The sequence below is a fragment of the Nycticebus coucang genome, chromosome 9 (assembly GCF_027406575.1).
Source record: "Nycticebus coucang isolate mNycCou1 chromosome 9, mNycCou1.pri, whole genome shotgun sequence".
NCBI lineage: Eukaryota > Metazoa > Chordata > Mammalia > Primates > Lorisidae > Nycticebus > Nycticebus coucang.
In genome coordinates this window covers 54,822,265-54,848,539 of record NC_069788.1, presented here as the reverse complement: position 1 = coordinate 54,848,539, position 26,275 = coordinate 54,822,265, and the positions used below count along the sequence as shown (strand labels likewise).

Here is a 26,275-nt window from a genome sequence, read left to right as displayed (position 1 = left end):
TCCCTCCTGCCTCAGCGTCCCAGAGTGCTAGGAGTATAGGTGTGAGCCACTGAGCCCAGCCAACAATTTTTTTTTGGTCATTTACTTTCTTCCCTCCAAGTGTAGTGACTGTTATGCTTTTTTGTTTTTGAGACAGAGTCTCACTGTCCTTGGGTAGACTGCCATGGTATTAACATAGCTCACAACCTAAAACTCCTGGACTCAAGTGATTCTCTTGCCTCAGCATTCTGAGTTGCTGGGACCAAAGGCACCCACCACAACACCTGGCTAGTTTTTCTATTTTTGGTAAGGCAGGGATTTTGCTGTTGCTCGGGCTGGTCTCCAACTCCTGAACTCAGGCCATCCACCCACCTTGGTCTCCCAGAGAGTGAAGATTCAGGTATCAGCCACCATTCCCCCTTTATGCTTTTTAATGGCTGAAGGAGACCCTCTTAGGGTAGCAGCCATCCATTGTTCTTTAGAAATAGCTCCTATACTTGGGATGGAAGTGGGGGTATAGCATGTTTGTAGGATAGTGCACTGTCTTCCCCCTGTGAACATACACATTGCAGCCATAGCTTATTGAACCTCTTGGTTCAAGATGAGATAATTAGATTCTCTTCCCCAGGCCTTTAAATGTGGACCATAGGGTCATGGAGACTGTCAGTGGAACTGCATTGTACTAATAGCAGGATCCTGGAGACACAGGGTAGTTCTCCTAATTTCTTCCCTTTCCATCCCTTGAACTTTCCCTTTATTTAAAAGTTGGAGTTTGACTCACGCCTATAATCCTAGCACTCTGGGAGGCTGAGGTGGGTGGATTGCCTGAGCTCAGGAGGTTGAGACCAGCCGGAACCTGAGCGAGACCCTGTCTCTAAAAATAACCGGACGTTGTGGCTGGTGCCTGTAGTCCCAGCTACTCAGGAGGCTGAGGCAGGAGGACTGCTTCAGCCCAAGAGTCTGAGGTTGCTGTGAACTATGAACTATGACGCCACTGCACTCTACCGGGGCGGGTAACAGTGAGACTCTATCTCAAAAAAAAAAAAAAAAATGTTTGTTATGCATAACCTGAGATACTTAACTGATAAAATCTCACCCCAAAGGTAGAATAGACTAGAATTATCACTGGCAGCTGGAAAGCTATCATCAAAGGCTTTTGAGAGTGAAGAAGGTAATATATACAGCTTACTTGACTAAGCTGCTTCTTGGATTGGGAAGCCATATACCCAGAAATCCTTTTTCTCCTTCCAGAACACAAATCTGGCTAATTTTCTTTGGCCAGTCGTAAGCCTTTCCTCTATCTCAAGTTGTTTACAGGAGCAGCCCTGGTGGCTTTTGCCTGGACGCAGAAGTAGGAGGACTGCTTGAGACCAGGAGTTGGAGACCAGCTTGAGCAAAAAAAAAAAAAAAAGCGCAAGTCTCTCCTAAAAAGTAGTAGGATTAATCGCAGAATTACGTCTTCCCGAACAACTCTAACCGAACCACACTGTAGTCAAAAGTACAAAAAGCCAGATTATAAACTCTTAATAAAATTAAGAGTCCGCGGAAGCGGAGCTTTACACAAATGTAAATCGTTTACTATATACACAATATTTTGTTCTCCCAGCGTAAGCATCCAATGGGGACAGATCTTTTCCCTGGCTCGTAAGGGGCAAAAGCTTTGCACTCTGCAAGGGAGCTCCCAGAGCAGGGTTGGGGGAGCGGAAGCCCACCGCGGACCCTCGGCTGGGAAAAACACTTTGCTACGTCTTAGCACGCGCTACGCGTTACGGCGCAGGCGCAGGAAGGGGCGGGGCTGAAGCGGGCAAAGGAGAGAGTCGATTCGCCGGATTCGAATGGGCACCACCCTTTTCCTTGCGTCAGACGGTCACGTGGTCGGCGGGAGCGAATGAACGGAGTTTGTAAGGTTTTACTGCAGCGCGCGCCGTCACTGTAGGTACTGTGGAGACTAACATAGGTTCCTTGTGAGTGTTGTACGAGGCGCCGCTGCCACAGCTCTCTGCCTTCGCTACGAAGATTGAGCATATCCACCCAGTAAGTATGAGAGAGGTGGCAGGAGGTGGGTACGCAGGAGCGCAACGTGTACAGCTTCTAGACAGTCCACTTTCGGTCCTGCCAATCTGCAGCCGTGTACTATTGACAGTTGTGGGGCTGCGGCCGAGATAAGGGTCTAGGCTAGGGGTTGTTGAAAGGTCGCGGGAGCCCGGGCGGAGTTGGGAAATGAGGCTGTGCCATTGGCTCAGTCGGTTTTGGCGCGCTCTCCCTTCCGCACTCCTATTGGCTGGCGAACGCTATTCTGAGGCGCATTCGGCGGTTGGTGGGTTCCGGCGGGCTGGCCACACCGCCCGCCCCCTCGCTGGGCTCTGGCCTTCGGGGACCTGCGGGCTGGGTTCCGGGTGGGAAATGCCGCTGAGTTGCGGGACACACTGCGTCTGGCGGTGGGGATGAGGCAGAACAACAGCATTCTTTTGCCAGTTCAGTAACTGATTGTCATCTAAGATGTACCTTAAATGTGGCTTACGGGAAAAGGTCTCTGAATTCTGCATCTCCTTTTAAAAAAAATACCGGTGTTGGTGAGTCTGTGATTTCGCCCGTGCATCCCGTCTTTGGATCTTGTCCTGTCAGCGTTTTTAATCTTGTAGTTTAACTAGAGAATAAAAAGCAAAGGTGAAAGTTGCTGACAGAGGTGTGGTAAACATGGGAAGAGTTAGGATTATTACATTAGGCTTTAAATATTTTTCATACTAAAGCACATTTTACTTCGCAATTTAGGACACTGTCACCTATCGAAATCAGACGTTTCACGAAGCAATACTTATTTCTGACATGCAGTGCACTCTGATATTTTCTCGTCTCTGACATTATTTTCTGTTGCATTTTTCTAAATGGTGTTGCTCATGGCCCACTAAATGATTTTGGGATCCCAGCCCACGATCGAAGTGTTAAAAACATTGCCCTGCCGTGGCTTCACGGGTCTCAACCAGCGTTTTCTTAATATGAGTAGAATGGAAAAATAGGATGCACGAAACACAGATTACATTTTGTTTCCTAAGCTTTTCCATTTGCATGTGTGCTAGGGCACAGTGTAAAATGTATTGACAGAAGAAATGGGTCTAAGTCAAAGTTAGAAAGCCATACACTGATTGAAGGCATGAGCACAGAAATCAGGGATATGTGTTAGCAAGGTACAGACACGGCTGACGGGTTCAGATGTTGAGTTTTGAGTGAATCTGGCCTAGTGGTCTAGTTAACTACATTACCTGTCCCTTTATCTCCTGCTCCTTTTACCTTTTTGATTAGTCCTTCAGTTCATGTTAGTGGCTAAAAATTTCCTACAAATGTAAATACACAATTTCATTTGATTGTATATTAAGTTATTGCCAGAGCCAAGTTTATCATTATCTTATATCTACCTTTAAACTGCAAAGTTAGGATGCTATTCTTTAAAATGGTTTTGGGCACACCCAAGAATCTGTGTGTTTTGCTTTTCTTTTTTTTTTTTTTAGAGACAGCGTGTCACTTTATCACCCTCAGTAGAGTGTCTGGTATCACAGCAACCTCCAACTCCTGGGCGTAGGCGATTCTCTTGCCTCAGCCTCCCAAGTAGCTGGGACTATAGGCGCAACTAAAAATGCCTGGCTATTTTTTGTTGCAGTTTGTCCTGGCCGGCTTCAAACCTGTCACCCTCGGTGTATGGGGCTGGCGCCCTACCCACTGAGCCACTGGCGCCTCCCAGTGTTTTGCTTTTCATGGTGACCATTTCTTTTTCTTTTTTTTTTTTTTTTGTAGAGACAGAGTCTCACTTTACCGCCTTCTGTAGGGTGCCATGATGTCTCAGGACTCACAGCAACCTCTAGCTCTTGGGCTTCCGCGATTCTCCTGCCTCAGCCTCCCGAGCAGCTGGGACTACAGGCGCCCGCCACAACGCCCGGCTATTTTTTGGTTGCAGTTCAGCCGAGGCTGGGTTTGAACCCGCCACCCTCGGTATATGGGGTTGGCGCCCTACTCACTGAGCCACAGGCGCTCTTAGACCTTCCAGAGCCCTCTATTTAATCCAAGATACTATGCTTTGTAAATTTGTTTAATATATATTATTTCCTTTTTGTAACAAGATTTTCTTCAGTCTTAATTATCATGTGTGGGTGTGTATGTGTGTATAGATATAAAGAGTTACTTTGTTTAGTCACCTTAGTCATTGACAGGTTGCGTTTGCATTGAGTGAGAAAAGATGATAGTTGTATGATACAATGGTTTGATTTTTACAGTTGTAAGTACTTTCAACAAAAAAAATCTAGACTCCACCTTCAGGTGCAAACTATATTCTGTTTCTTAATTTCTAGTCTTGTGTTTCACAAGCTGTGTAATGAATCCCAGCATGAAGCAGAAACAAGAAGAAATTAAAGAAAATGTAAAGGTATGTGATAGAGTAACTTTAATCTTTTGTAGAAAACATGGTTAAAAGTAGTTTAACATATTTAGCCCAATTACCTGGCTGTAATTTCTATGAACCTTGAGTTGCAGATTCCCCCATTAAAAAAATATTTTAATAGAAAATAGGGAGTACAAATAGAACTCCATTACATGTATATCTATATATCTGTATATATCTAGATATAGATACAGTATGGTGATAAAGTTTGGACTTTTGTTCCCATCTCCTGAACAGAGTTAACTGAATTTTTAATAAGAGGACAAATAACAATAGAGAACTTTAAAAAAATTACTTGTGGGTGAATGTTAAGTATGATCCAAGAATATGGTATGTCTTTTATTTTGGTCTTCTTTAATTTCTTTCAACACATTGTAGTTTCCTGAGTATGAGTTTTATACTACTTTTGTTAAAAATTTTTCCCGAAGTGTTTAATCTTTTTGATGTTATTATGAATGGAATTATTTCCTTAATTTCATTCTCAGTTTGGTTATTGCTTCTGTATAGAAGTACAGTTGATTTTTTTTTTTGTAGAGACAGAGTCTCACTGTACCGCCCTCCCGTAGAGTGCTGTGGCGTCACATGGCTTGCAGCAACTTCTAACTCCTGGGCTTACACGATTCTCTTGCCTCAGCCTCCCAGGCAGCTGGGACTATAGGCGCCCTCCACAACGCCCGGCTATTTTTTTTTTGTTGTTGCAGTTTGGCTGGGGTTGGGTTTGAACCCGCCACCCCCGGCATATGGGGCCGGCACCCTACTCACTGAGCCACAGGTGCCGCCCGTACAGTTGATTTTTTATAGCTTCCTCTGTGTCTTGCAATCTTGCTGAACTTAATCAGTTCTAATTGTTTTTTAGTAGATTCTTTTTTTTTTTTTTTTTTGAGACAGAGTTTCACTATATTGCCCTTGGTAGAGTGCTGTGGCATCACAGCTCAGAGCACTTGGGCTTAAGCGATTCTCTTGCCTCAGCCTCCCAAGTAGCTGGGACTACAGGCGCCCGCTACAGTGCTGGGGTATTTTTTTGGTTGCAGTTGTCATTGTTTAGCAGACCTGGGTTGGGCTCAAACCTGCCAGCTTTGGTGTATGTGGCCAGCACCCTACTTGCTGAGCTATGGGCCCTGAGCCATTTAGTAGATTCTTAATGTTTTCTCACCCATAAAATTATTACTGCATTGTTCTACTCTTACGTTTAATGAAATTATTTTATTAAAATTCTTTGTGTATGTCTTCAGAGTTAGTGACCTTGACTACAGAGACAAATTTTGCATTATATTGCACATTGGTTTTCTAGAGTATATAATATTCATTAACATTTACACTATTTGATTTGCAACACCTTTTTTTTTTAAGAGACAGAGTCTTACTTTGTTGCCCTCAGTAGAGTGCTGTGGCATCACAGCTCACAGCAACCTACAGCTCTTGGGATTAGGCGATTCTCTTGCCTCAGCCTCCCAAGTAGCTGGGACCACAGGCTCCTGCCACAACGCCCGGCTATTTTTTGAGGCAGTTTGGCTGGGGTGGCTTTGAACTCACCACCCTCGGTATAGGGGGCTGGTGCCCTACTCACTAAGCCACAGGTGCTGCCCAGATTTGCAATACTTTTTGAATCCCTGTATTATACTCTTCACTGGAAATTTGCATTTTAATTTACTTATTATTACTATTTTTTAAATTTTATTTTATAGAAAGAGTTTTGGGGTCAGTGCCTGTAGCTCAGTGAGTAGGGCAACAGCCATATACTCCAAAGCAGGCAGGTTGGAGCCTGGTGCGAACCTGCTAAAACAACAATGACTACTCCAACCAAAAAATAGCAGTGTGTTGTGATGGGCACCTGTAGTCCCAGCTACTTGGGAGGCTGAGGCAAGAGAATTGCTTAAGCCCAAGAGTTTGAGGTTGCTGTGAGGTGTGATGCCACTGCACTCTACTGAGGGTGACATAGTGAGACTTTGTCTCAAAAAAAAAAAAAAAGAAAGAAAAGACTTTCACTTTGTCACCCCTGGTAGAGTGCCATGGCTCTTGGCTCACAGCAACCTCAGACTCCTGGGTTGCTGGGATTACAAGTGCCTGCCACAATGCTGGCTATTTTTAGAGGCAGGGGTCTCTCTGTAGCTAAGGCTGGTCTAGAACTCAGGAGCTCAGGCAATCCAGGGGCCTTGGCCTCCCAGAGTGTTGGGATTACTGGTGCAAGCCACTGCGCCAGGCCTTTGGCCCTCTTCACTGAAAATCTTATTCCAAGTGTTCTTATGGCAGTAGGACAGAGTTTTGAGTTGGTAACGTTGACTGGGTCCACTTTTATGTTTCTAAATGAATTTACAGTTTTAGCTAGGTCCTACCACAGAAATTGTATGAGTATATTGGGAATTAATTGGTTCACACCTTAAGGAAATCGGTCAATTTGCAGATTTAAATTAAGTGCAGGAAATAAAAGCCATTGATAAGTGTAAGGAAGAACCTTTTGATGGGTAGTTTTTGGTTGTCTTGTTTTCTAAGGTTTGTTACATTATTTTTCTTGACTGTGTTGATGATTTGCAAATTTGATTCCATCGCCTCCCATATAGCCTAATGATATTGTCCCACTGTACTTTGGGGTGTATTTCACCTTTTTCTTAGGAAGATTTTCAAATATTTAAAACTAGAATCGATAGTATATTAATAGTTTATTTTCCTAGCTTCAGTGACTTAATATACAGCCAATCTGGTTTCATCTATATCCTCATTTATTCCTCCCTTCAATTAATTATTTTGAAGCAATTCACAGCCTAATAATTTCTATAATTTCAGCAGATCTTTACATTTTTTTTTTAAAGTGTAATGTTTACTAGCTACAATAAAACTACACTTACCTTCAGGCCAGGTGTAGTGGTTCATGCCTGTAACTTTGGAACACTGAGGTGGGAGGATCTCTTGAGGACAGGAGCTCAAGACCAGCCTGGGCAACATAATGAGACCCTATCTTTGCAAAAGACTTAGCTGGACATGGTGGCACATGTCTTTAGTCCTAGCTACTTGGGAAACTGGGGAGGCTAAAGCTGAAGGATCTCTTGATCACAGGAGTTTGAGGCTGCAGTGAGCTATGATACCACTGTACTCTAGACCTGGTGACAGCAAGACTCTGTCTAAAAAATAGCAAAACAAAACTGTCATTAATGTAAAGGGCATTTCATTGGCTTTTGTTTGGTTCTACCTCTAAAACTGAGATCTTCAGGGGGTTCGTTTATCGCTCTCAACCAGTGAGTCTCGACTCACAGGAATTGTATTAAAGGGTCGTGGCATTAGGAAGGTTAAGAACCACTGCTCTAGAGCTACATTTTTGCAAGTTGTATTTAAAATTCTGTGTATGTTTTTGTGTGCATATTTTGAGGAAAAGTTCAAAAATACTAAATTGTTTTCTACAAGAGTTAAGACCCATTTAGATAGCTGGGCACAATGGCTCATGCCTGTAATCCTAGCACTCTGGGAGGCTGAGGCAGGTGGATTGCTTGAGCTCAGGAGTTTGAGACCCCCCCTCTCTACCAGAAATAGAAAAAACTGAGGCAAAGGATTGCTTGAGCCCAAGTTGGAGGTTGCTGTGAGCTATGATGCCACGCACTCTACCCAAGGCGACAGCTTGAGACTGTCTCAAAAGACCCATTTATAAGAAACTTCCTAGCTCTAAAAGTCTGTTATTATTCCAATGCATAACCTATATATAGGAAATAATAACAGTAATATTACATTATTTTTTATGCCAGAAGCTATAGAGCTTACGCATATAAAAATTAAATTTTGGAATGCTTATTTTTTGCAATAGTAACTTTGTAACTTAGGTGACTTCTTTTGCCATTATTAACAAATATTTAAATAGTATATTATTAACACCTCTCGTTATTAAGGTTGCAAAGTTATATTTTCTTCTGTTTGTCAGAAGACTGTTAACTATATCTGTAATCTAAATGCTATCTGGAAAGTTGCCATGATACTTGTTCTCACAGTAGCCAGCATTTGTCCTTCTGTTAAATAGTTAGATAATAATCAGCAGTAGAAACTTTACCGTGGGAAAGGTGACCTCTTCTTATGTGAAGTGCTATGTGGAGTCAGTAACTTTCTCACGCTGTTATAGTATCATGTTCTGGTTAACCTTGTTTGAGTATTCACCATTGTTTGCTGTCCCATGGTGGCAGTATAACTAATGATTTTTTTCAAAATAGAGCTTTCAGATCAGGAAATGTACAGGAAGGTATTTACATATTATAAAGAAGGCAATATTTTTTTCTCCAAAACAATAGCTTGGGCATTTTTTCATTTTTTTTTTGGCCGGGGCTAGGTTTGAACCCTCCACCTCAGGTATACGAGGCCTGCGCCCTACTCCTTTGAGCCACAGGTGCTGCCCCAATAGCTTGGGCATTTTAAAGTAGGTAGTATTCCTCAAGCGCTGACATTTTAACTGTCTTCTCATGAATGGGCTTGAAGCAGAACTGCTTCTACTATCAGGTAGTGACTGGGGTGGGATGTCTGTTACAGGTGTATTTGATTTTGTGCAAAATGTATGGTTTTTTTGTTTGTTCGTTTGTGAGACAGAGGCTTACTGTGATGCCCTCAGTAGAGTACTGTGGTGTCACAGCTCATAGCAGCAACCTCAAACTCTTGGGCTTAAACAATTCTCTTTTTCTTTTTTTTTTTTTTTTTTGGAGACAGCCTCAGGCTGTTGCTCTGGGTAGAGTGCTGTGCCATCCAGCTCACAGCAACCTCCAACTCCTGAGCTTAAGTGATTCTCTTGCCTCAGCCTCCCAAGTAGCTGGGACTATAGGCGCCCACCACAACCCCCGGCTATTTTTTGGTTGTAGTTGTCATTGTTATTTGGCAGGCCTGGGCTGGATTCGAACCCGCCAGCTCTGGTGTATGTGGCTGGGACCTTAGCTGCTTGAGCTACAGGAGCCGAGCCTATGTTCTTGAAAATTATATTCTTTGGTGAAAGCATGTGAATTCCAATTTACTTTTTTTGTGAGTTCATACTATAAATGCTGTGATATTTGGATTTAAGAAAGTAGAATATCTTTGAGTTTCTAGTTTCTGTAAAAAAAAAGAGAGAATACAGATATTCCTATCGTACTATAATTTTGTCATATATGGTTTGAACTATTAGAGCAGAGAAATTTGGTTATGTTTGTTTTAAATGGATATGATTAATTGGCAGAACAATCACAGTAAGGTCATACATTACTCATTTACGTCTAATTTGGGTGGTATGATCCATTCTAAAGGAATTTCTTCAGGTTTTATTATAATTTTGGGAAATAAGTTTGTCAGTTGAACAAACTGGTGTCTTGTTCATGTGTAATATTGTAAAATCATCTAGCAGACCAAATATTAGTGTTGTTAGTATTTCTTTTTTTCCCTAAACTATAGTAGGACTAAGACTAACTATATAGAAATTCAGTAATTAAATAATTGTATAGAAACTCAGTAGCCAGATAATGAATTATCTTGACTTTTAGAATAGTCCTGTCCCAAGAAGAACTCTGAAGATGATTCAGCCTTCTACAGCTGGATCTCTTGTTGGAAGAGAAAATGAGGTATGTATGATAGGGCTAAAATGGGGTACAGATGATACTACATGTACATTAAACATATTTCTAAGATTTTCTTGGTCAGAAACACATGAACTGTTGAAATTTAGAAATAATTTAAGAATAATAATTACATATCTCCCCCAAAAGTGCTTTTTGTTATTGTTCAATTTAAGAAATTCAAAATTGCTATAAATACCTGTAGTAGAACTGGAATGATATAATAAGTTATGAATTGTCCTATGGGATGACATAGGAAAGAATGTTTGAGATTCTTTCATTTATCCCTGTGTGTAAACAGTGAACTCATGGAAGAATATGTCTAGACTTTTTTGCAGATTGAATTAATTACCTTTCCACAGTACTAAATTTGAATACAGTATTTAGACACAATAAAAGTAATTTCACCTTATCCTTAGACTCAAGTCTAATTCAAAATAGCAAATAAAATTTCTAAAATGTTACTTATACATTTTGGTAGACTTTTAAATTGTATAACTTTTTGAAAGATTCAAAGATGTAAAAAAGATGAGTTCTTCCTCTTTTGTAAGCATTCTTTCTTCTTTTTTCTATTGTTTTTAAAAAATACATTAAGGGGATACAAGTGCAGTTTTGTTAAATGGTTATAATGCATAGTGGTGAAGTCTAGGCTTATAGTGTAACCATCACCCAAATAATGTACATTGTATCCATTAAGTAATTTTTCATCCTATCTTAACCCTCCCATAAAATCTCTAATGTTTACTATTCCTCTCTATGACCATGTGTACACATTATTTAGATCCCACTTACATGTGAGAATATGTGGTATTTGACTTTCTGTTTCTTGGTTATATTAAGATAATGGCTTCCAATTCTATCCATGTTGCTGTAAAAGACATATTCTTTTTTATGGCTGAGTAGTATCCCATTACTACTTTTTTTTTTTTTTTTATGAGACAGAGTCTCACTATGTCGCCCTTGGTAGAGTGCCGTGGCGTTACAGCTCACAGCAACCTCCAACACTTGGGCTCACATGATTCTCTTGCCTCAGCCTCCCAAGTAGCTGGGACTACAGGTGCCTGCCACAAGGCCTAGCTACTTTTTGTTTGTAGTTGTCATTGTTGTTTAGCTGGCCTGGGTTGGGTTTGACCCCACCAGCCTGGGTGTATGTGGCTGGTGCTGTAACCACTGTGCTATGGGCTCCAAGCCTAGAATTTTTTTTTTTTTTTTTTTTTTTTTTGTTAAACATGGGTAAGAACGCAGAGGTAGTCGTCTAGAAACTTTATAGTTTCAGGTCTTACATTTAAGTCCTTAATCCATCTTGAGTTAATTTTTATATGTGGTGATAAATACGGGTCCATTTTCTCCTGGGCTCAAGGGATCCTCTTGCCTCAGCCTCCTGAGTAGCTGGGACTATAGTTGCCTATCAGCTATTTAGTTTTCCTAGCACCAATTATTGAAAGGCTATCCTTTCCCCAAAATATGTTATTGTTGATTTTGTTAAAGATCAGTTGGCTGTATGTGGCTTTATTTCTGGATTCTCTTTTCTGTTCCTTTGTTCTATGTGTCTTTTTATATCAGCGCTATGCTATTTGGGTTATCAGAGCCTTGTTGTATAATTTGAAGTCAGGTAATATGATGCCTCTACCTTTATTTATTTATTTATTATTTTTGCCTATAATTACTTTGGCTATGCAGGTTCTTTTTTGATTCCATGTGACTTTTAGGATTTTTTTTCTAATACTTTAAAAAAGTACATTGGTATTTTGATAGGAATTGCATTGAATCTATAGATTGCTTTGGGCAGTATGGTTACTTTAATGATAATAATTTTTCCAATCCTTGCAAATGGGGTGTTTTTCCATTTGTTTGTGGAACAAACAAATGGAAAACAAACTGTGGCCGGTGCCCTAGTCACCAGTGTTTTGTAATTGTTGTTTTTTTTTTTTTTGAGGCAGAATCTCATTATCTTGCCCTCAGTAGAGTGTTGTGGCTTCACAGTTCACAGCAACCTCAAACTCCTGGGCTTAAGTTCTTCTCTTGCCTCCGCCTCCCAAGTTGCTGGGACTACAGGCTCCTGCCACAACACCTGGCTATTTTGTTGTTGTTGTTGTAGTTGTCATTGTTTAGCTGACAGCCCTCCCCTCCCCTCCCCTCGTAATGTGGCTGGTGCCCTAGCTGCTGAGCTACAAGTGCCAAGCCCAGTGTTTTGTAGTTTTCATTGTAGATAATGTTAAATGTGTTAAGAAGTATTTTATTTTATTTTGTACTTTGTTTCAAATAGTATTGACTTATTAGTTCTCTTTTTTAAATACATGAATAACAAAACCACCCAAGCTTTCTTCATTAAAGTAATATGATTGATAAGTGTTTCCATTGTAGTTGGCCCAGGGCTTATTGAAAAAGAAACATTGGAATGACCAGATAACATCTAAGACTTCCAGCTCTGGAATTGTTATTGACCCAGAATATAGTGAAAATAAAAATCTTGGAGGAGTCACCCAAGAAGCATTTGATCTTATGGTTAAAGGTATGAAAAAATGTTGTAGTTTTTGTCTTAAATTTTTAAATTATAAGGTAAACTTAGTTAATACTGTTATGAATTCTACATAAAACCCCTTAATCTAGGTATGCTGTTTTGTTTTGTTTTGTTTTTGAGACAGAGTCTCAAGCTGTCACCCTGGGTAGAGTGCTGCGGCATCATAGCTCACAGCAACCTCCAACTCTTGGGCTCAAGCGATCCTCTTGCCTCAGTTTTTCAATTTTTAGTAGAGATGGCGGTCTCTTTTGCTTTTGCTCAGGCTGGTCTTGAACTCAGGAGCTCAAGCAGTCCACTGCCTCTGTCTCCCACAGTGTTAGGATTACAGATGTCACCCACCACGCCCAGCTAAAATTTCTTATGTTTATTTTATTTTATTATTATTATTTTGTAGTTTTGACCGGGGCCGGGCTTGAACCTGCTACCCCTGGTATATGGGGCCAGTGCCCTACTCCTTGAGCCATAGGTGCCTCCCCTAAAATTTCTTTCGTTTAATACAAGAATAGTTTACTATTTTAAATTGCTCACAAAACTTTATGTCTACCCTGTGTACAAACACTGTAAATTTGAACAGACGATTCATTTGTTTGGCTACATCAAAGTGTAGATGAAATGTTAAGGGAAAAGATCTTGATTAATATGGCAACTTTGATACTGAATTGCCTTATATAAATTTTTTTTTTTTTTTTTTTTGAGATAGAGTCTTACGATGTCCCCCTTGGTAGAGTGCTGTGGTGTCACAGCTCACAGTGACCTCCAACTCTTGGGCTTAAGCGATTCTTTGCCTCAGCCTCCCAAGTAGCTGGGACTATAGGCGCTGCCACAAGGCCAGCTGTTTTTTTTATTGTAGTTGTTGTCGTTTAGCAGGCCCAGGCCAACCCTGGTATATGTGGCCGGTGCCCTAGTCACTGTGCTATGGGTGCTGAGCCTGCCTTATAAATGTTTATAAGACTTGGAAATAGGCTTTGCAGAAGCAAAGTGTTTAGAGAATAAATTTGAAGTATGAAAGGAATTTGAATATTCTGGGAGAATGTGAAGTAATGGAGCCAATAAAAACACAGATGAGGCAAAGGAAGTCAAGATGAATGAGAAGCATTATACCTATAATCGATACTAGTTTTTAATGAAATGATAGTAGAAATCAAATGAAGAAGCTAACTATGTTTTATAAACATTATGAAGATTATTACTTCTTTATTGTAGATCATTGGATATTAATTTTGATGAGAAAATTGACTTTCTTAAGGTCACAGTAGCATTATGACTCATTCTGAGTTGCCTTGCCTAGAAGACAGTAAGGAAGAAGTAGGTAGGCAGTTAAGATTTTCTTTGCTTTTTTTTTTTGTGACAGGGTGTTATGTAGGCTGGAGCACAGTGGCCCAATTGTAGCCCACCGTAGTCTTAAACTCCTAGGCTCAAGTGATCTTCCCACCTCAGTCTCCCAAGCAGCTAGGACTATAGGCCTGTGCCATCAGGCCTGGATGACAGTAGGCTTTTATTAGGCAAAATTGGGAAAGGTTAACTGGATAGAAAATAAGGATGATCTTTAATAATATTATAGAATAAACAATAGGATTTGTGACACTCATGTCTGATTTGGTCAAATTAAAATCAACAACAATTGGTTAAAAATGACTACTGAAGTTAAATGTCAAAACAACTATGTATTATATTGGTAATAAAACTGTAGATAAAAAAAAGTTATCCATGTAATTTAAACACAGAATGCTGACCACAGACGCTCAATGGGAGATATTATTAAAAATTATAAAGAACTGGGTGGTGCCTGTGGCTCAGTGAGTAGGGCGCCGGCCCCATGTACCGAGGGTGGCGGGTTCAAACCCGGCCCCGGCCAAACTGCAACAAAACAATAGCCAGGCATTGTGGCCGGTGCCTGTGGTCCCAGCTACTCGGGAGGTTGAGACAAAAGAATCACCTAAGGCCAAGAGCTGGAGGTTGCTGTGAGCTGTGATGCAATGGCACTCTACTGAGGGTGACAAAGTGAGAGAGACTCTGTCTAAAAAAAGAAAAATAAATAAAGAACTTTATTAAATTTATTGGTAGTTGTATTGGTATAATAATTTTGAAAAACATTATATATATTTAGGATTAAGCAAATGAGTAATATGTTGATGTTGGGAGCTAGGTTCATAATAATGGTGAATAGAAATACAAATACAGAATGGTGAAGTAAAGGAAGAATTGAGGTTTTCAGTATAAACTTTTTTTTTAGGAGGGAGACAGAGTTTTACTTAGACACTCTTGGTAGAGTGCTGTGGCATAATAGGTCACAGCAACCTCCAACTCTTGGGCATAAGTGATTCTTTTGCCTCAGCTTTTCAAGTAGCTGGGAGTACAGGTGTCTGTCACAATGACTGGCTATTTTTAGAGACAGAGTCTGGCTCTTGCTCTGGCTTGTCTCAAACCTGTGAGCTCAGGGCATTCCACCTGCCTTGGTAACCCAGAGTGCTAGGATTACAGGCGCGAGCCGCTGTGCCCTACCAAACTGATGATTTTTTTTTTAAAAACAACTACTGCATTTCCTAACTCTGTCACTGAAAGAGCCTAGAAACAAATGACACACCAGGAAGCAAGGAGCACACCAGGCATCCAGGTTTTGGTTTGTAAATACTGTCCTTCAGTAAAGTTCCTTGGAGAAATGGCTGATTCCATGTCTGGGGCAGGGAAATTATAAGGTTATTCTGGGTATCTTGTGTCAGAAAATAAGGCAGTACTCAAAAAACTGATGGACATGTTTAAAGAACATAGGAGTCAGTGTAAAAGGATTCCTACTCACTACATTTGGGAAAATTTTAGGATCAAATGAATGAATAATAAAAACCAGGCATGATGGTCCAGGCCCATAATCTTAGCACTGTCAGAGGCCAAGATGGGAGGATCATTTGAGAACAGGAGTTCAAGTCCAGGCTGAGTAAGAGCTAGACTTTGTCTTTATAGAAAGTATAAAGCATTAGCTTTATACTTTCAGCATGGTGCCTGGCAGCTGTAGTCCCAGCTTCTTGGGAAGCAGAGGCAGGAGGATTGCTTGAGCCCAGGAGTTTAAGGTTGTAGTAAGCTATGTAGATGTAGATACTTAAGCCAGAAGTATCAATGCAGTTAAAATTGGGTAAAAAGTTGTTGGGGAAGGGCGGTGCCTGTGGCTCAAGGAGTAGGGTGCCAGCCCCATATACTGGCAGGTTCAAGTCTGGCCCTAGCCAAAAACTGCAAAAAAAAACATAAAAAGTTGTTAAGGAACAGGCATTAACACAGACTCAAGGATTTTACTTCATAGATCATTTCTTAATGCCAAGGTTAAAAGGTATCTTTACAAAGGAGAAATCTGGTAGAGAGCATCTTAACCAAATGGTCAAATTTAACATCTCTAGTATTGAGACAAATAGGTGTACACTTCCTAATGATACACTGAGGATACTACATATTTATACAATATTCCTGCCAGAAATCCTTAGCTTCTTTTGAATCTAATGGAAACAGAAATCTAAAATTAAGGGCAATGTACAAAATAACTGATCTAGACTTTTCAAAAATGTTAATGTTAAATAAAAATCAAAAAAGTTGCAAAAATTTTTAGCAATCAAGGTGGAAAATATGTGTATTTATTTTACTGCATTTCTTCTGAGGTATTGAAATCTTTAAAATAGTGGGAAAAATAAATGTTTTTGAACTTTCATCTTTTAAAAATAAGTGTTACTAAATAATATGGGAAGTTCTGAGTAAGATTGGAAGTTTTTTTTAGTAGAAAGAATTATTGGAATTTTATAGTAATAATTTTTTAAGTTATACATAAAACATTATTTATTTTAGAAAATCCATCCTCTCAATATTGGAAAGAAGTGGCAGAAAGGCGGAGGAAGGCTCTCTATGAAACACTTGCAGAGAATGAGAAAGTATGTATTGAGTATAATTTGTGCCCTTTTTTTTGAGACAGAGTCTCACTGTGTTGCCCTGAGTAGAGTGCTATGGCGTCACAACTCACAGCAACCTCAAACTCTTAGGCTCAAGCCATTCTCTTGCCTCAGCCTCCCAAATAGCTGAGACTACAGGCCCCCGCCGAAACACCCAGCTATTTTTTGTTGCAGTTGTCATTTCTGTTTAGCTGGCCTCAGCTGGGTTCAAACCCACCAACTTCAGTGTATATAGCTGGTGCCATAACCACTGTACTATGGGCGCCAAGCCTGTACCATTTTTTTTAAGTGTCAGGATTATTTTACTTTTGCTGCTTAACATATTTGTATAAACTGGCTTTAATATCAGCCTGGGAAACATTCATGTAGAAAGGCACCTTCACTCCCAGAATTTTTGTACAGAATGGATCCTGTTAAAACCAACTTTGTCCTGGCTTGGCGCCTGTAGCTCAAGCGACTAGGGCGCCAGCCACATACATCAGAGCTGGCGGATTCAAATCCAGCCCAGGTCTGCCAAACAATGACAATGACAACTATAACCAAAAAATAGCTGGGGGTTGTGGCAGGCGCCTGTAGTCCCAGTTACTTGGGAGGCTGAGGCAAGAGGATCGCTTAAGCCCAAGAGTTTGAGGTTGCTGTGAGCTATGATGCCCTGGCACTCTACCCAGGGCAACAGCTTGAGACTCTGTCTCAAAAAGAAAAAAACAACTTTGTGCTACATGTGTCTGTCAGTTATATAGATGGAGACATGTAACTTGATTTATAGAATAGCAAATCTATGCAATACTGAACTTTATCTATGTTATATAGCTTTATAAAGAAATTGAAGAAAAGGACAATGAAATTGCCCGCCTGAAAAAGGAGAATAAAGAATTGGCAGAAGTAGCACAGCATGTACAATATATGGCAGAGGTAATAGAGGTAGGTAATTTAATATTCACCTGATTGAAAGTCATCTATTTTTCTATAAAGTTGATGTGGTGTGAGCAGTAAGTCTTTGGGTTTTGGAATCAGATTTCCTGAGTTTGAGTTTTAGCTTACTGCTTAAAACTGTTCAGTTTGTTGAGTTGAGTGGGTTATTTATCCTGTCAGGGCTTCATTTTCCTCATCTATAAAATGTGAGTAATGATGCTTACTTTATTGGCTTGTTATGAGAATTAAACGAGTTAAATAGATGGACAGTTGCAAAGAGTACTTGGAGATGTGAGTCCAATAACTGTTAACTGTTATGATGATGATGAAGCAAAAGAACATCTATCTTCTTGTAGTGTTATTAAAAGTAGTTAAATATGTCTGACAAATAAGGAAAATTATTTCATAGTTGACACATTTTTAGGTTGTTTTTATTTTAACTTTAATATCAGCGTGATATTATCATTTGTAAACTATTATCACAGTAAATAAATTTGGTGGTTTTATCTGACTTTTAAAAAGTTTGAATTCTAGGCTGGGCACAGTGGCTCACGCCTATAATCCTAGCACTCTGGGAGGCTTAGTTGGAGGATCACTTGAGCTCAGGAGTTTGAGACCGGTCTGAGCAAGAGCAAGATCCCATCTCTACTAAAAGTAGAAAAATTAAGATCACAAGTGGTTCATACCTGTAATCCTAGCACTCTGGGAGGCCGAAGCAGATGGATTGCCTGACCTTAGGACTTCCAGATCAACCTGAGCTAGAGCGAGACCCAGTCTCTTAAAATAGCCAGGTGTTGTGGTGAGTGCCTATAGTCCCAGCTACTTGGGAAGCTGAGGTGGGATTGCTTGAGCCCAAGAATTCAAGGTTGTTGTGAGCTATGATGTTGTGGCACTCTACCCAGGGTGATATAAACCCTGTGTAAGTGAATTTAGATGAGCAAGATGAAAAGAATCTCATTATAACATCAAAGGTCAGCAATATCACCATACTGTTGATAATAGACTTAATTTTGGAAGTTTTACCAAAAATTTTTGGTTTATTCTTTAAAAGAGACTGAGTGGTGAACATCTGAAAAGCCTTGAATCACTGGATAGTCAGGAATTTGATTCTGAAGAAGAAGCCGGTAAGGATTCTGAAGTGGAAGCTGGTGAGGATTCTGAAGAGGAAGCCGGTGAGGATTCTGAAGTGGAAGCCGGTGAGGATTCTGAAGAGGAAGCCGGTGAGGATTCTGAAGTGGAAGACTCGGAAATTGGCACATGTGCCGAAAGAACTATAGCTTCCTCTAGGGATGCAAAACCATGTGTATGAAATTCATTAATACTTGCCTTGAGAAATATACTGCCAAAGTTTATGTCCACTAGAGTTCTTTATAGCAGAGTACATAATTATATGATGCATACTCTGGAATCAAACTTCCTTGTTTGAAATCCTGGGACCTTGTTGTATTAAAATACAAATACTGTGTATTTTTAATCTGATGTCTTATGCAAATAGCATTTTCTCAGTTGTCAGACGTGACTTGTGTATATGACTTAATAAACTTCAATCTTCCATTGAATACTGTGTATATGATTTGAAATAATGAAGTATAAGGAATTTGTTGGCTGGGCATAGTGGCTCACGCCTGTAATCCTAGCACTCTGGGAGACTGAGGTGGGTGGATCCCTTGAGCTCACGGGTTTGAGACCAGCCTGAGCAAAAAGGGAGACCCCTGTCTCTACTAAAAAAATAGAAAAACTGAGGCAAGAGGATAGCTTGAACCCAAAAGTTGGAGGTTGCTGTGAGCTATGATGCCAGAGCACTCTACCCAGGGCGACAGCTTAAGACTCTGTCTCAAAAAAAAAAAAAAATTATAAAAAAAAAAAGTGTGTAGAAATATGTTGATCATTTTATATCATTTTCTTTTTAGTCTTCTGTTAACTCTTGGAAGAAATAAGGGTAAATTGACTTTATTCCCATTTAGACTGAGATAGCTGAGGTTTTAATTCTCAAACTTGGTTGTACTTCGAGCTCATTGCCAGAACTATTGATACTCTTACTGAGTAGTTTTTGGAAGGGAATGTGAGAATCTATTTTCCAAAAACTGCCCCGGGGAATCTAATTAGCTAGCTAAAGGCTCCACTGGCTGCTAGGATCCAACTCTTCTTGGAAGCTTAATATCATGGGTGATGGTGATAGTCTTCTAGACAAATGAAGTGGGTGGCAGGTGAAAGTGCAGCGAACAAACCAGGATTACTTGAAAGTTACACAACTTCTGTTCACACATTTCACATACTGGTATAGTACAAGGCATGTAAAGAAGTTAAGAAGTAAGCGTATGTAGGATGAGATTAGAGAGCTGCCATAAATACTATGTTTTGAAAGAAGGACAAAATAAAGATCATCATTTGCAAAGTATGAGCCCAGGAGTCCAAGCCCAGCCTAGGCAACATAGTGAGACTCCATCATTTTATAAAAAAAGTTATTGTATAGGCGGTACCCATAGCTCAGTGGGTAGGGCGTAAGCCACATAGACCCAAGCTGGTGGGTTTGAGTCCGGCCTGGGTCAGCTAAACAATGACAATTGCAACAAAAAAATAGCTGGGCACTGTGGTGGGTGCCTGTAGTCTAGCTACTTGGGAGGCTGAGGCAAGAGAATCGCTAAAGCCCAAGAGTTTGAGGTTGCTGTGAGCTGTGATGCCATGCACTCTACTGATGTATGATAGTAGCTGAAACTAAAACTAGAAGGAAATATTGGAAAAATTTTTAGTGACTTTGGCAAAGAGTTCTCATATAGTTTTTTGGTTTTTTTGAGACAAGGTCTTGCTCTGTTGTCCAGGCTGGAGTGCAGTGCCCAATAATGGCTCGTTGTAACCTCAAACTCCTGGGCATCAGTGATCCTTTTGCTTTAGCCTCCCAAGTAGCTGGGACTACAGGCGTGCACCATCATGCTCAACTAATTTTATTGACTGGTTTCATTGGCAGGGTCTTGTTCTGTCACCCAGCCTGGAGTACAGTGGTCAACCAAGAAGGATAGGAATTGGTGTATAAATATCTGAGTCCTTGGAACCTCTTAAAATAACTCTGAGGTATGTGCTGTATATTTACCAGAATGGTTCCCAAGGGGGATTAAAAGTTCCATTTGCCTACAATAGTAACTTCGTAACACTTTTTTTTTTTTTATTGTTGGGGAATCATTGAGGGTATAACACATCTTTTATTGGCTTCCTTCCTTTCCCTGTTCCTAGTTCTTGAAATCATCTCTCATATAACATCTTTGCAGTCAAATCCATATCTTACTTCTGGGAAAGCTCAAGTGTTAGGAGAGATGAACTTAGAAGAAACAGCAAAGGAAAACAAAATAACTTGTTAAAACTTTGGTTAACCACTTCAAAATTCACGGTTTAGCATAAATGCCTCAGGGTCCGAATCTAAACCTTGTTCCCTTCAATTTAAAAAGGTGCCAGACCAAAGTGGAATTTGAATAAAACATTGTCTAGACTGCCTTAATAAGCTACTCTTCTGTAGATAAAATGTTAACCAAATGTCCTCTAAGCATTGTCAGAAGAGGAGGCCTTCATCAATTTCTGGTTAAAAGTTTTAATTGAACACAACCATTTAGTCTCTCTCTCCCTTGACCCCATTAAGATGACAGTAAACTATAAAAGACATAATTCCATACTGACAAAGCTAGAGTCAACAGAACAGATGAGGAAAAAGTGCAGGGAACAGAATAAAAAACGTTAGGAATTGCTAAGCAATTTCCTCTAGAAATTTATTCCACAGATAAATTCATGTGTGTGCAATGACATTTAAGGTTACTCATTACAACTTTGAACTATTAGAAATAACCTAAATGTCCATCACTGAAGAACTGGTTCTGTATGTAACTACAGTTGACCATTGTGTAACATAGGAGTTAGGGTAGCAGACCCCTATGCAGCTGAAAATTTGGGTATAACTTTTTTTTTTTTTTTTTTGAGACAGAGTCTCACTTTGTTGCCCTCAGTAGAGTGCCATAGTGTCCTAGCTCATAGCAACCTTGAACTCTTGGGCTCAAGTGATTCTCTTACCTCAGCCTCCCAAGTAGCTGGGACTATAGGCACCCACCACAACGCCCGGCTGTTTTTTAGAGATGGGAATCTCACTCTGCCTCAGGCTAGTCTTGAACCCGTGAGCTCAGACAATCCACCTGTCTTAGCCTCCCAGAGTGCTGGGATCACAGGTGTGATGTGTATAACTTTTGACTCCCCCCAAACTTTACTAATAGTCTACCCACTGTTGACCAGAAGCCTTGCCAATTGTCACATTTCGTATGTTCTTGTATTATATGATGTATTAATTTATGTATATGTATTATATACATACATAAAGTAAGCTAGAGAAAATGTTATTAAGGAAATCATAAGAGAAAATATATTTACTGTTCATTAAGTGGAAATGAATCATCATAGAGGTCTTCATTCTCATCACACTGGGTAGGCTGAGGTAGAGGAGAAAGAAGGGATTGGTCTTGCTTTCTCAGTGGTGGCAGAGATGAGAAAATCCATGTACAAGTGGACCCACACAGTTCACACTTGTGTTGTTCAAGGATTAACTGTGTAATATAGTTGTACAACAGAGTACTCCAAAGCATTATAGATGAATCAGTAAACTCTAAGATACAGAGCCCAATCTGAGATAAATTGTTAGTGTGTGTAGAATGCTACCAAGTGTTAAAATGGACTAAGGGATATCTGTATATTTTTTGGTACATAGATAGAATACCTCTGGAAAGATACAGAAGCTGCTGCTTTTTCTTAATGTATATAATTTACATATTTTTATCAGTTGCATATATGCTTTTTTTTTGAGACAGAGCCTCAAGCTGTCACCCTGGGTAAAGCACCATGCCATCACAGCTCATAGCAACCTCCAATTCCTGGGCTCAAGCGATTCTCCTGCTTCTGCCTCCCACATAGCTGGGCCTACAGGCACCTGCCACAACGCCCGGCTATTCTTTGGTTGCAGCTGTCATTGTTAATTGGCGGGCCCAGGGTGGATTCGAACCTGACAGCTCAGGTGTATGTGGCTGGTGACTTAGCTGCTTGAGCTACAGGCGCTGAGCCTATATGCTTTTTTTTTTGAGACAGAGTCTTACCATGTCACCCTCGGTAAAGTGCCCTGATGTCATAGCTCACAGCAACCTCAAACTATTGGGCTGAAGTGTTCCTTTTGCCTCAGCCTCCTGAGTAGCTGGGATCACAGGCACCCACCACGATGGCTTCTATTTTCAGAGATGGGGTCTCACTCTTACTCAGGCTGTTCTCGAACTCCTGACCTCAAGTGATCCACCCGTCTCACCCTCCCAGAGTGCTGGTATTACAGACGTGAGCCACCACCCCTAGCTTTGCATATATACTTATTTTCCGTATCTAATGTTTTCTTCCAGGGGTAGGAGTCTCCCATTGCTATAACATTCCTGGCTTTATTAGAGGCAATAGACTTGCTTGATTGGTGACTTTGGGCTCATTGAACAATACACTTGGCTCAGCTCCTTTACCTCCGGGGAGTGAGAATTTGCACAGAACATTGATGTTCCTTCTGTTTCTCTTGGCTCAGGAGCAGGCTGAAGTCAAATTATCAATCAAGTGAAGAATAAAGACACTGTGGGGAATGAAAGTTCTCAAATTTACCTCCCAGTCATTCTTTATCAGAAAAGTACTGAAAAAGCTCCAAATTCAAATGTGGGAAATGAACCAGGAAAAGGGGAGAGAAAATATATAGGAAACAGGCTTCACCATGAGAAGGACCATGGGGGTTCCCAGATGTTGAAAGGAACCCCTAAAATACTTGTTAGCTGTGTGGTGGACCTAGATTGGAACATCAGGATGGTTGGTGATCTTCAAAAAGAAACAAGCTGACAATTACTCTACGTGTAATTGTATTGAGAGATGTTAAACATACTGAGGAAAATTTGGGAATAAGTGACAGGTTTTCAGACAACAAAGCAAGAAACAAAATTGCAGAGAAAACAGTTGTACAAGGAAGGAAATAAAATCCTACTATACTGTATGAACTGGCCATGAAAACTGTTGAAATAATCCTATTGTTTTAATCAACAATTGTGACATAATCATACTGAGAGAGGAAGAGTGGGTCAAGTGCAGCTGGGCAAGAGGATTGTTTAGAATGTAAAGTCCTCATCTGTATTAAGTAAAACAAAAGCTGGCACCGTGGCTCAGCCCTGGTAATCCTAGTACTCTGGGAAGTTGAGGCGGGTGGATTGCTTGAGCTCAGGAGTTGGAGAACAGCCTGAGCAAGAATGAGACCCCGGCTGTACTAAAAATAGCAACAAACTAACTGAGCATAGTAGTGCCTCCTATACCTCTAGCTATTCAGGAGGCTGAGGCAAGAGGATCTATCATTCAAGACCAAGATTTGAGGTTGCTGTGAGCTATAATGCCATGGCACTCTACCAGGGCAACAGAGTGAGACTTTGTCTCAAAAAAAAAAAAAAAAAAAAAAAAAAAGAAGGCTAAAATTGAAAAATGCAAAGCATTAGCAATATGTGTACATTTTTACTTAGAAATATAGAATAAATAGGGCGGCGCCTGTGGCTCAGCGGGTAAGGCGCCGGTCCCATATGCCGAGGGTGGCGGGTTCAAACCCAGCCCCGGCCAAACTGCAACAAAAAAAAAAAAAAAAAAAAAAGAAATATAGAATAAATAAATTCAGAAGAAACAACTGAAGGAATTCAAATGGTTTCCTCTTAAGTATGAATGAGGAAGGGGTTAGGGGACTGATAGCCCTCTCCTCACCAGAGGCCTTGCATTCTTTGACTTTTTAAGCTATGTATGTGTATTACATTGAGAGAAATAAAAATTTAATTTAAAAAGTATCTTGAAGCTGGGTGTGGTAGCTCATGCCTGTAATCCTAGGACTCTGGGAAGCCAAGGCAGGTGGATTGCCTGAGTTCATGAGTTCAAGACCAAACTGAGCCAGAGTGAGACCCTGTCTCTAAAAGAAAAAATAGCCAGACGTTCTGGTAGGCGCCTGTAGTCCCAGCTACTCGGGAGGCTGAGAGTCACTTGAGCCCAAGAGTTTGAGGTTGCTGTGAACTGTGACGAGTAGAGTGCTTATGGCACTCTACTAAGGGAGACAATGAGACTCTGTCTTAAAAAAAAAGGGGGGGAAGTTTTGAAGAAGTAATTCTGACAGTGATCCAGCCTCTAAATGGGGCTTCTAATTTCCAGTGCTTAATCTATTCTATCAACTGGATTCTGGTTGAAAAACTTCGTTCCACAATTCACAAAATCCACAAAGGATGGAGACAACACATATTTCCCTGGTTCTGAAGTCTCATGAAATCCTCCCCCATCCTCCTAACGGGGACCCCACAGGATGATGTGACTATCATCTCTCGAACATTCCTACAATAAATACAAGTGAGGATTATGAAATTACACTATTTCATTTTTATTTATTTTGAGACATCTCACTTTGTCACCCTTGGTAGAGTGCTGTAGCATCACAGCTCACAGCTACCTCAAACTCTTGGACTCAAGCGATCCTCTTGATACAGGACAGGTGGTGCCAGGACCTGCCACCTTAGCCCTGGCAGTGCTCTTGGGGCTGCAGCCAGCAGAGGAACCAGCAGGCTGGAGGGTAGGCAGGAAGGCCCTAGGAGGCTCCAGTAGCCGTCTGGCCAAACAACTGCAGGGAGACACCGTGCCTTGGTGTCTCTTTCCCTGTGCTCTTTTCCAGAAGGGGAAACCCCACCTTTTTTAGGGCTGGTCAATTTCAGGGCCTAGTCATTTCATGTAAGTTTCCAAGGCCTGAGAGTTCCGGCCTCCTGCTGCCAAATGGAAGGCTGGCTGTAAAGTTAGAAGACCTACCCCTAAAAGTAAACATTGAGTTCTGGCAAAATAAACCCCTGGGACTATATACCCCTGAGCAGAGAGCCCAGGGGACAGACTGCAGAGAGGGAGCAAGAGAGCTTGTTCCCCCCTCTTGGGTGGTTCTCTCTGCCAGGAGCTTTGGTTTTTATGTTCTTTGTTTCTGTGACTAAATCCTGTCTTACTACTTATCCGTGGTCGGTGGATTCATTCTTCCAATAGTGGAGACCAAGAGCTTGAAACATCGGTATCACACTTGCTTCAATCTCCCAAGTAGTTGGAACTACAGCTGCCTGCCACAACCCCAAGCTATTTTTTAGACCTGGGGTTTTGATCTTACTCAGGCTGGTCTTCAACTCCTGAGCTCAGGCCATCCAGCCATCTCAGCTTCCCAAAGTGCTAGGATTACAGGCATAAGCCCAGGCTGAAATTCCAGTTTTATAGCCCCTTCTGTGAAAGATAGAAGCCTAACACTAACGTACAGCTCAATCAAAGCAAGTCTGTGAAAGATGAAAGTACATAATCCAATCCAATAATCCAATCCAATGGTTGTAGTTTAAGCTAGAGGGAGCTGTTAGTGTAGTTGGAGAAACAAACAGTTACATATCCTTTAGGCATTTTTACATCAATGTCTATGTATATGAAACCACGTCTTGCTCTGTTGCCCAGTTTGGAGTGCAGTGACCTGATCATACATAGCTCACTGTAACTTTGAACTGGGCTTAAGCAATTCTGCCTCATTTTTTCAAGCTGGGGCTCCAGGTATATGCCATGATGCCTGGCTAATTTTTTATTTTTTGTAGGGATGGGTTCTCAATATGTTGCTCAGGCTGGTCTGGAACTCCTGGCCTCCCAAAGGATTCCAGGTGTTAGCTGCCATGCTTAGCCAATACTTTTTTTTTTTTTTTTTGGCCGGGGCTGGGTTTGAACCCGCCACCTCTGGCATATGGGACCGGCGCCCTACTCCTTGAGCCACAGGCGCCGCCCAGCCAATACTTTTTGTAATGAAACTTGTGATGAGGCTCATTAGCCCAAAGATTGAGTGCAGGCTTTCTGTTACACATTCTGTAGCAGACAAAACAGAGCGACGTTCTTTTCATAACAA

The 26,275-nt window shown here is 40.8% G+C and overlaps 1 protein-coding gene across 1 annotated transcript; it reads left to right on the top strand.

Moving 5' to 3' along the window:
* The first annotated feature begins 1,896 nt into the window (after positions 1-1,896).
* Positions 1,897-18,866, top strand: GMNN (geminin DNA replication inhibitor). Its single transcript, XM_053602073.1, has 7 exons — positions 1,897-2,013; positions 4,320-4,393; positions 9,883-9,960; positions 12,319-12,466; positions 16,301-16,383; positions 17,212-17,322; positions 18,365-18,866. The coding sequence occupies exons 2-7, from the start codon at positions 4,343-4,345 to the stop codon at positions 18,620-18,622; spliced, it is 729 nt and encodes a 242-aa protein (XP_053458048.1). The 5' UTR covers positions 1,897-2,013; positions 4,320-4,342; the 3' UTR covers positions 18,623-18,866.
* Positions 18,867-26,275: the final 7,409 nt, after the last annotated feature.

What these genes read in the sequence shown, in the direction of transcription:
- GMNN (XM_053602073.1), top strand. Translation starts at nt 4,343, where the DNA reads ATGAATCCCAGCATGAAGCAGAAACAAGAAGAAATTAAAGAAAATGTA. An exon ending in CACTTGCAGAGAATGAGAAA is followed by an intron (nt 16,384 to 17,211) that starts GTATGTATTGAG and finishes TATGTTATATAG; the next exon opens with CTTTATAAAGAAATTGAAGA. An exon ending in ATATGGCAGAGGTAATAGAG is followed by an intron (nt 17,323 to 18,364) that starts GTAGGTAATTTA and finishes ATTCTTTAAAAG; the next exon opens with AGACTGAGTGGTGAACATCT.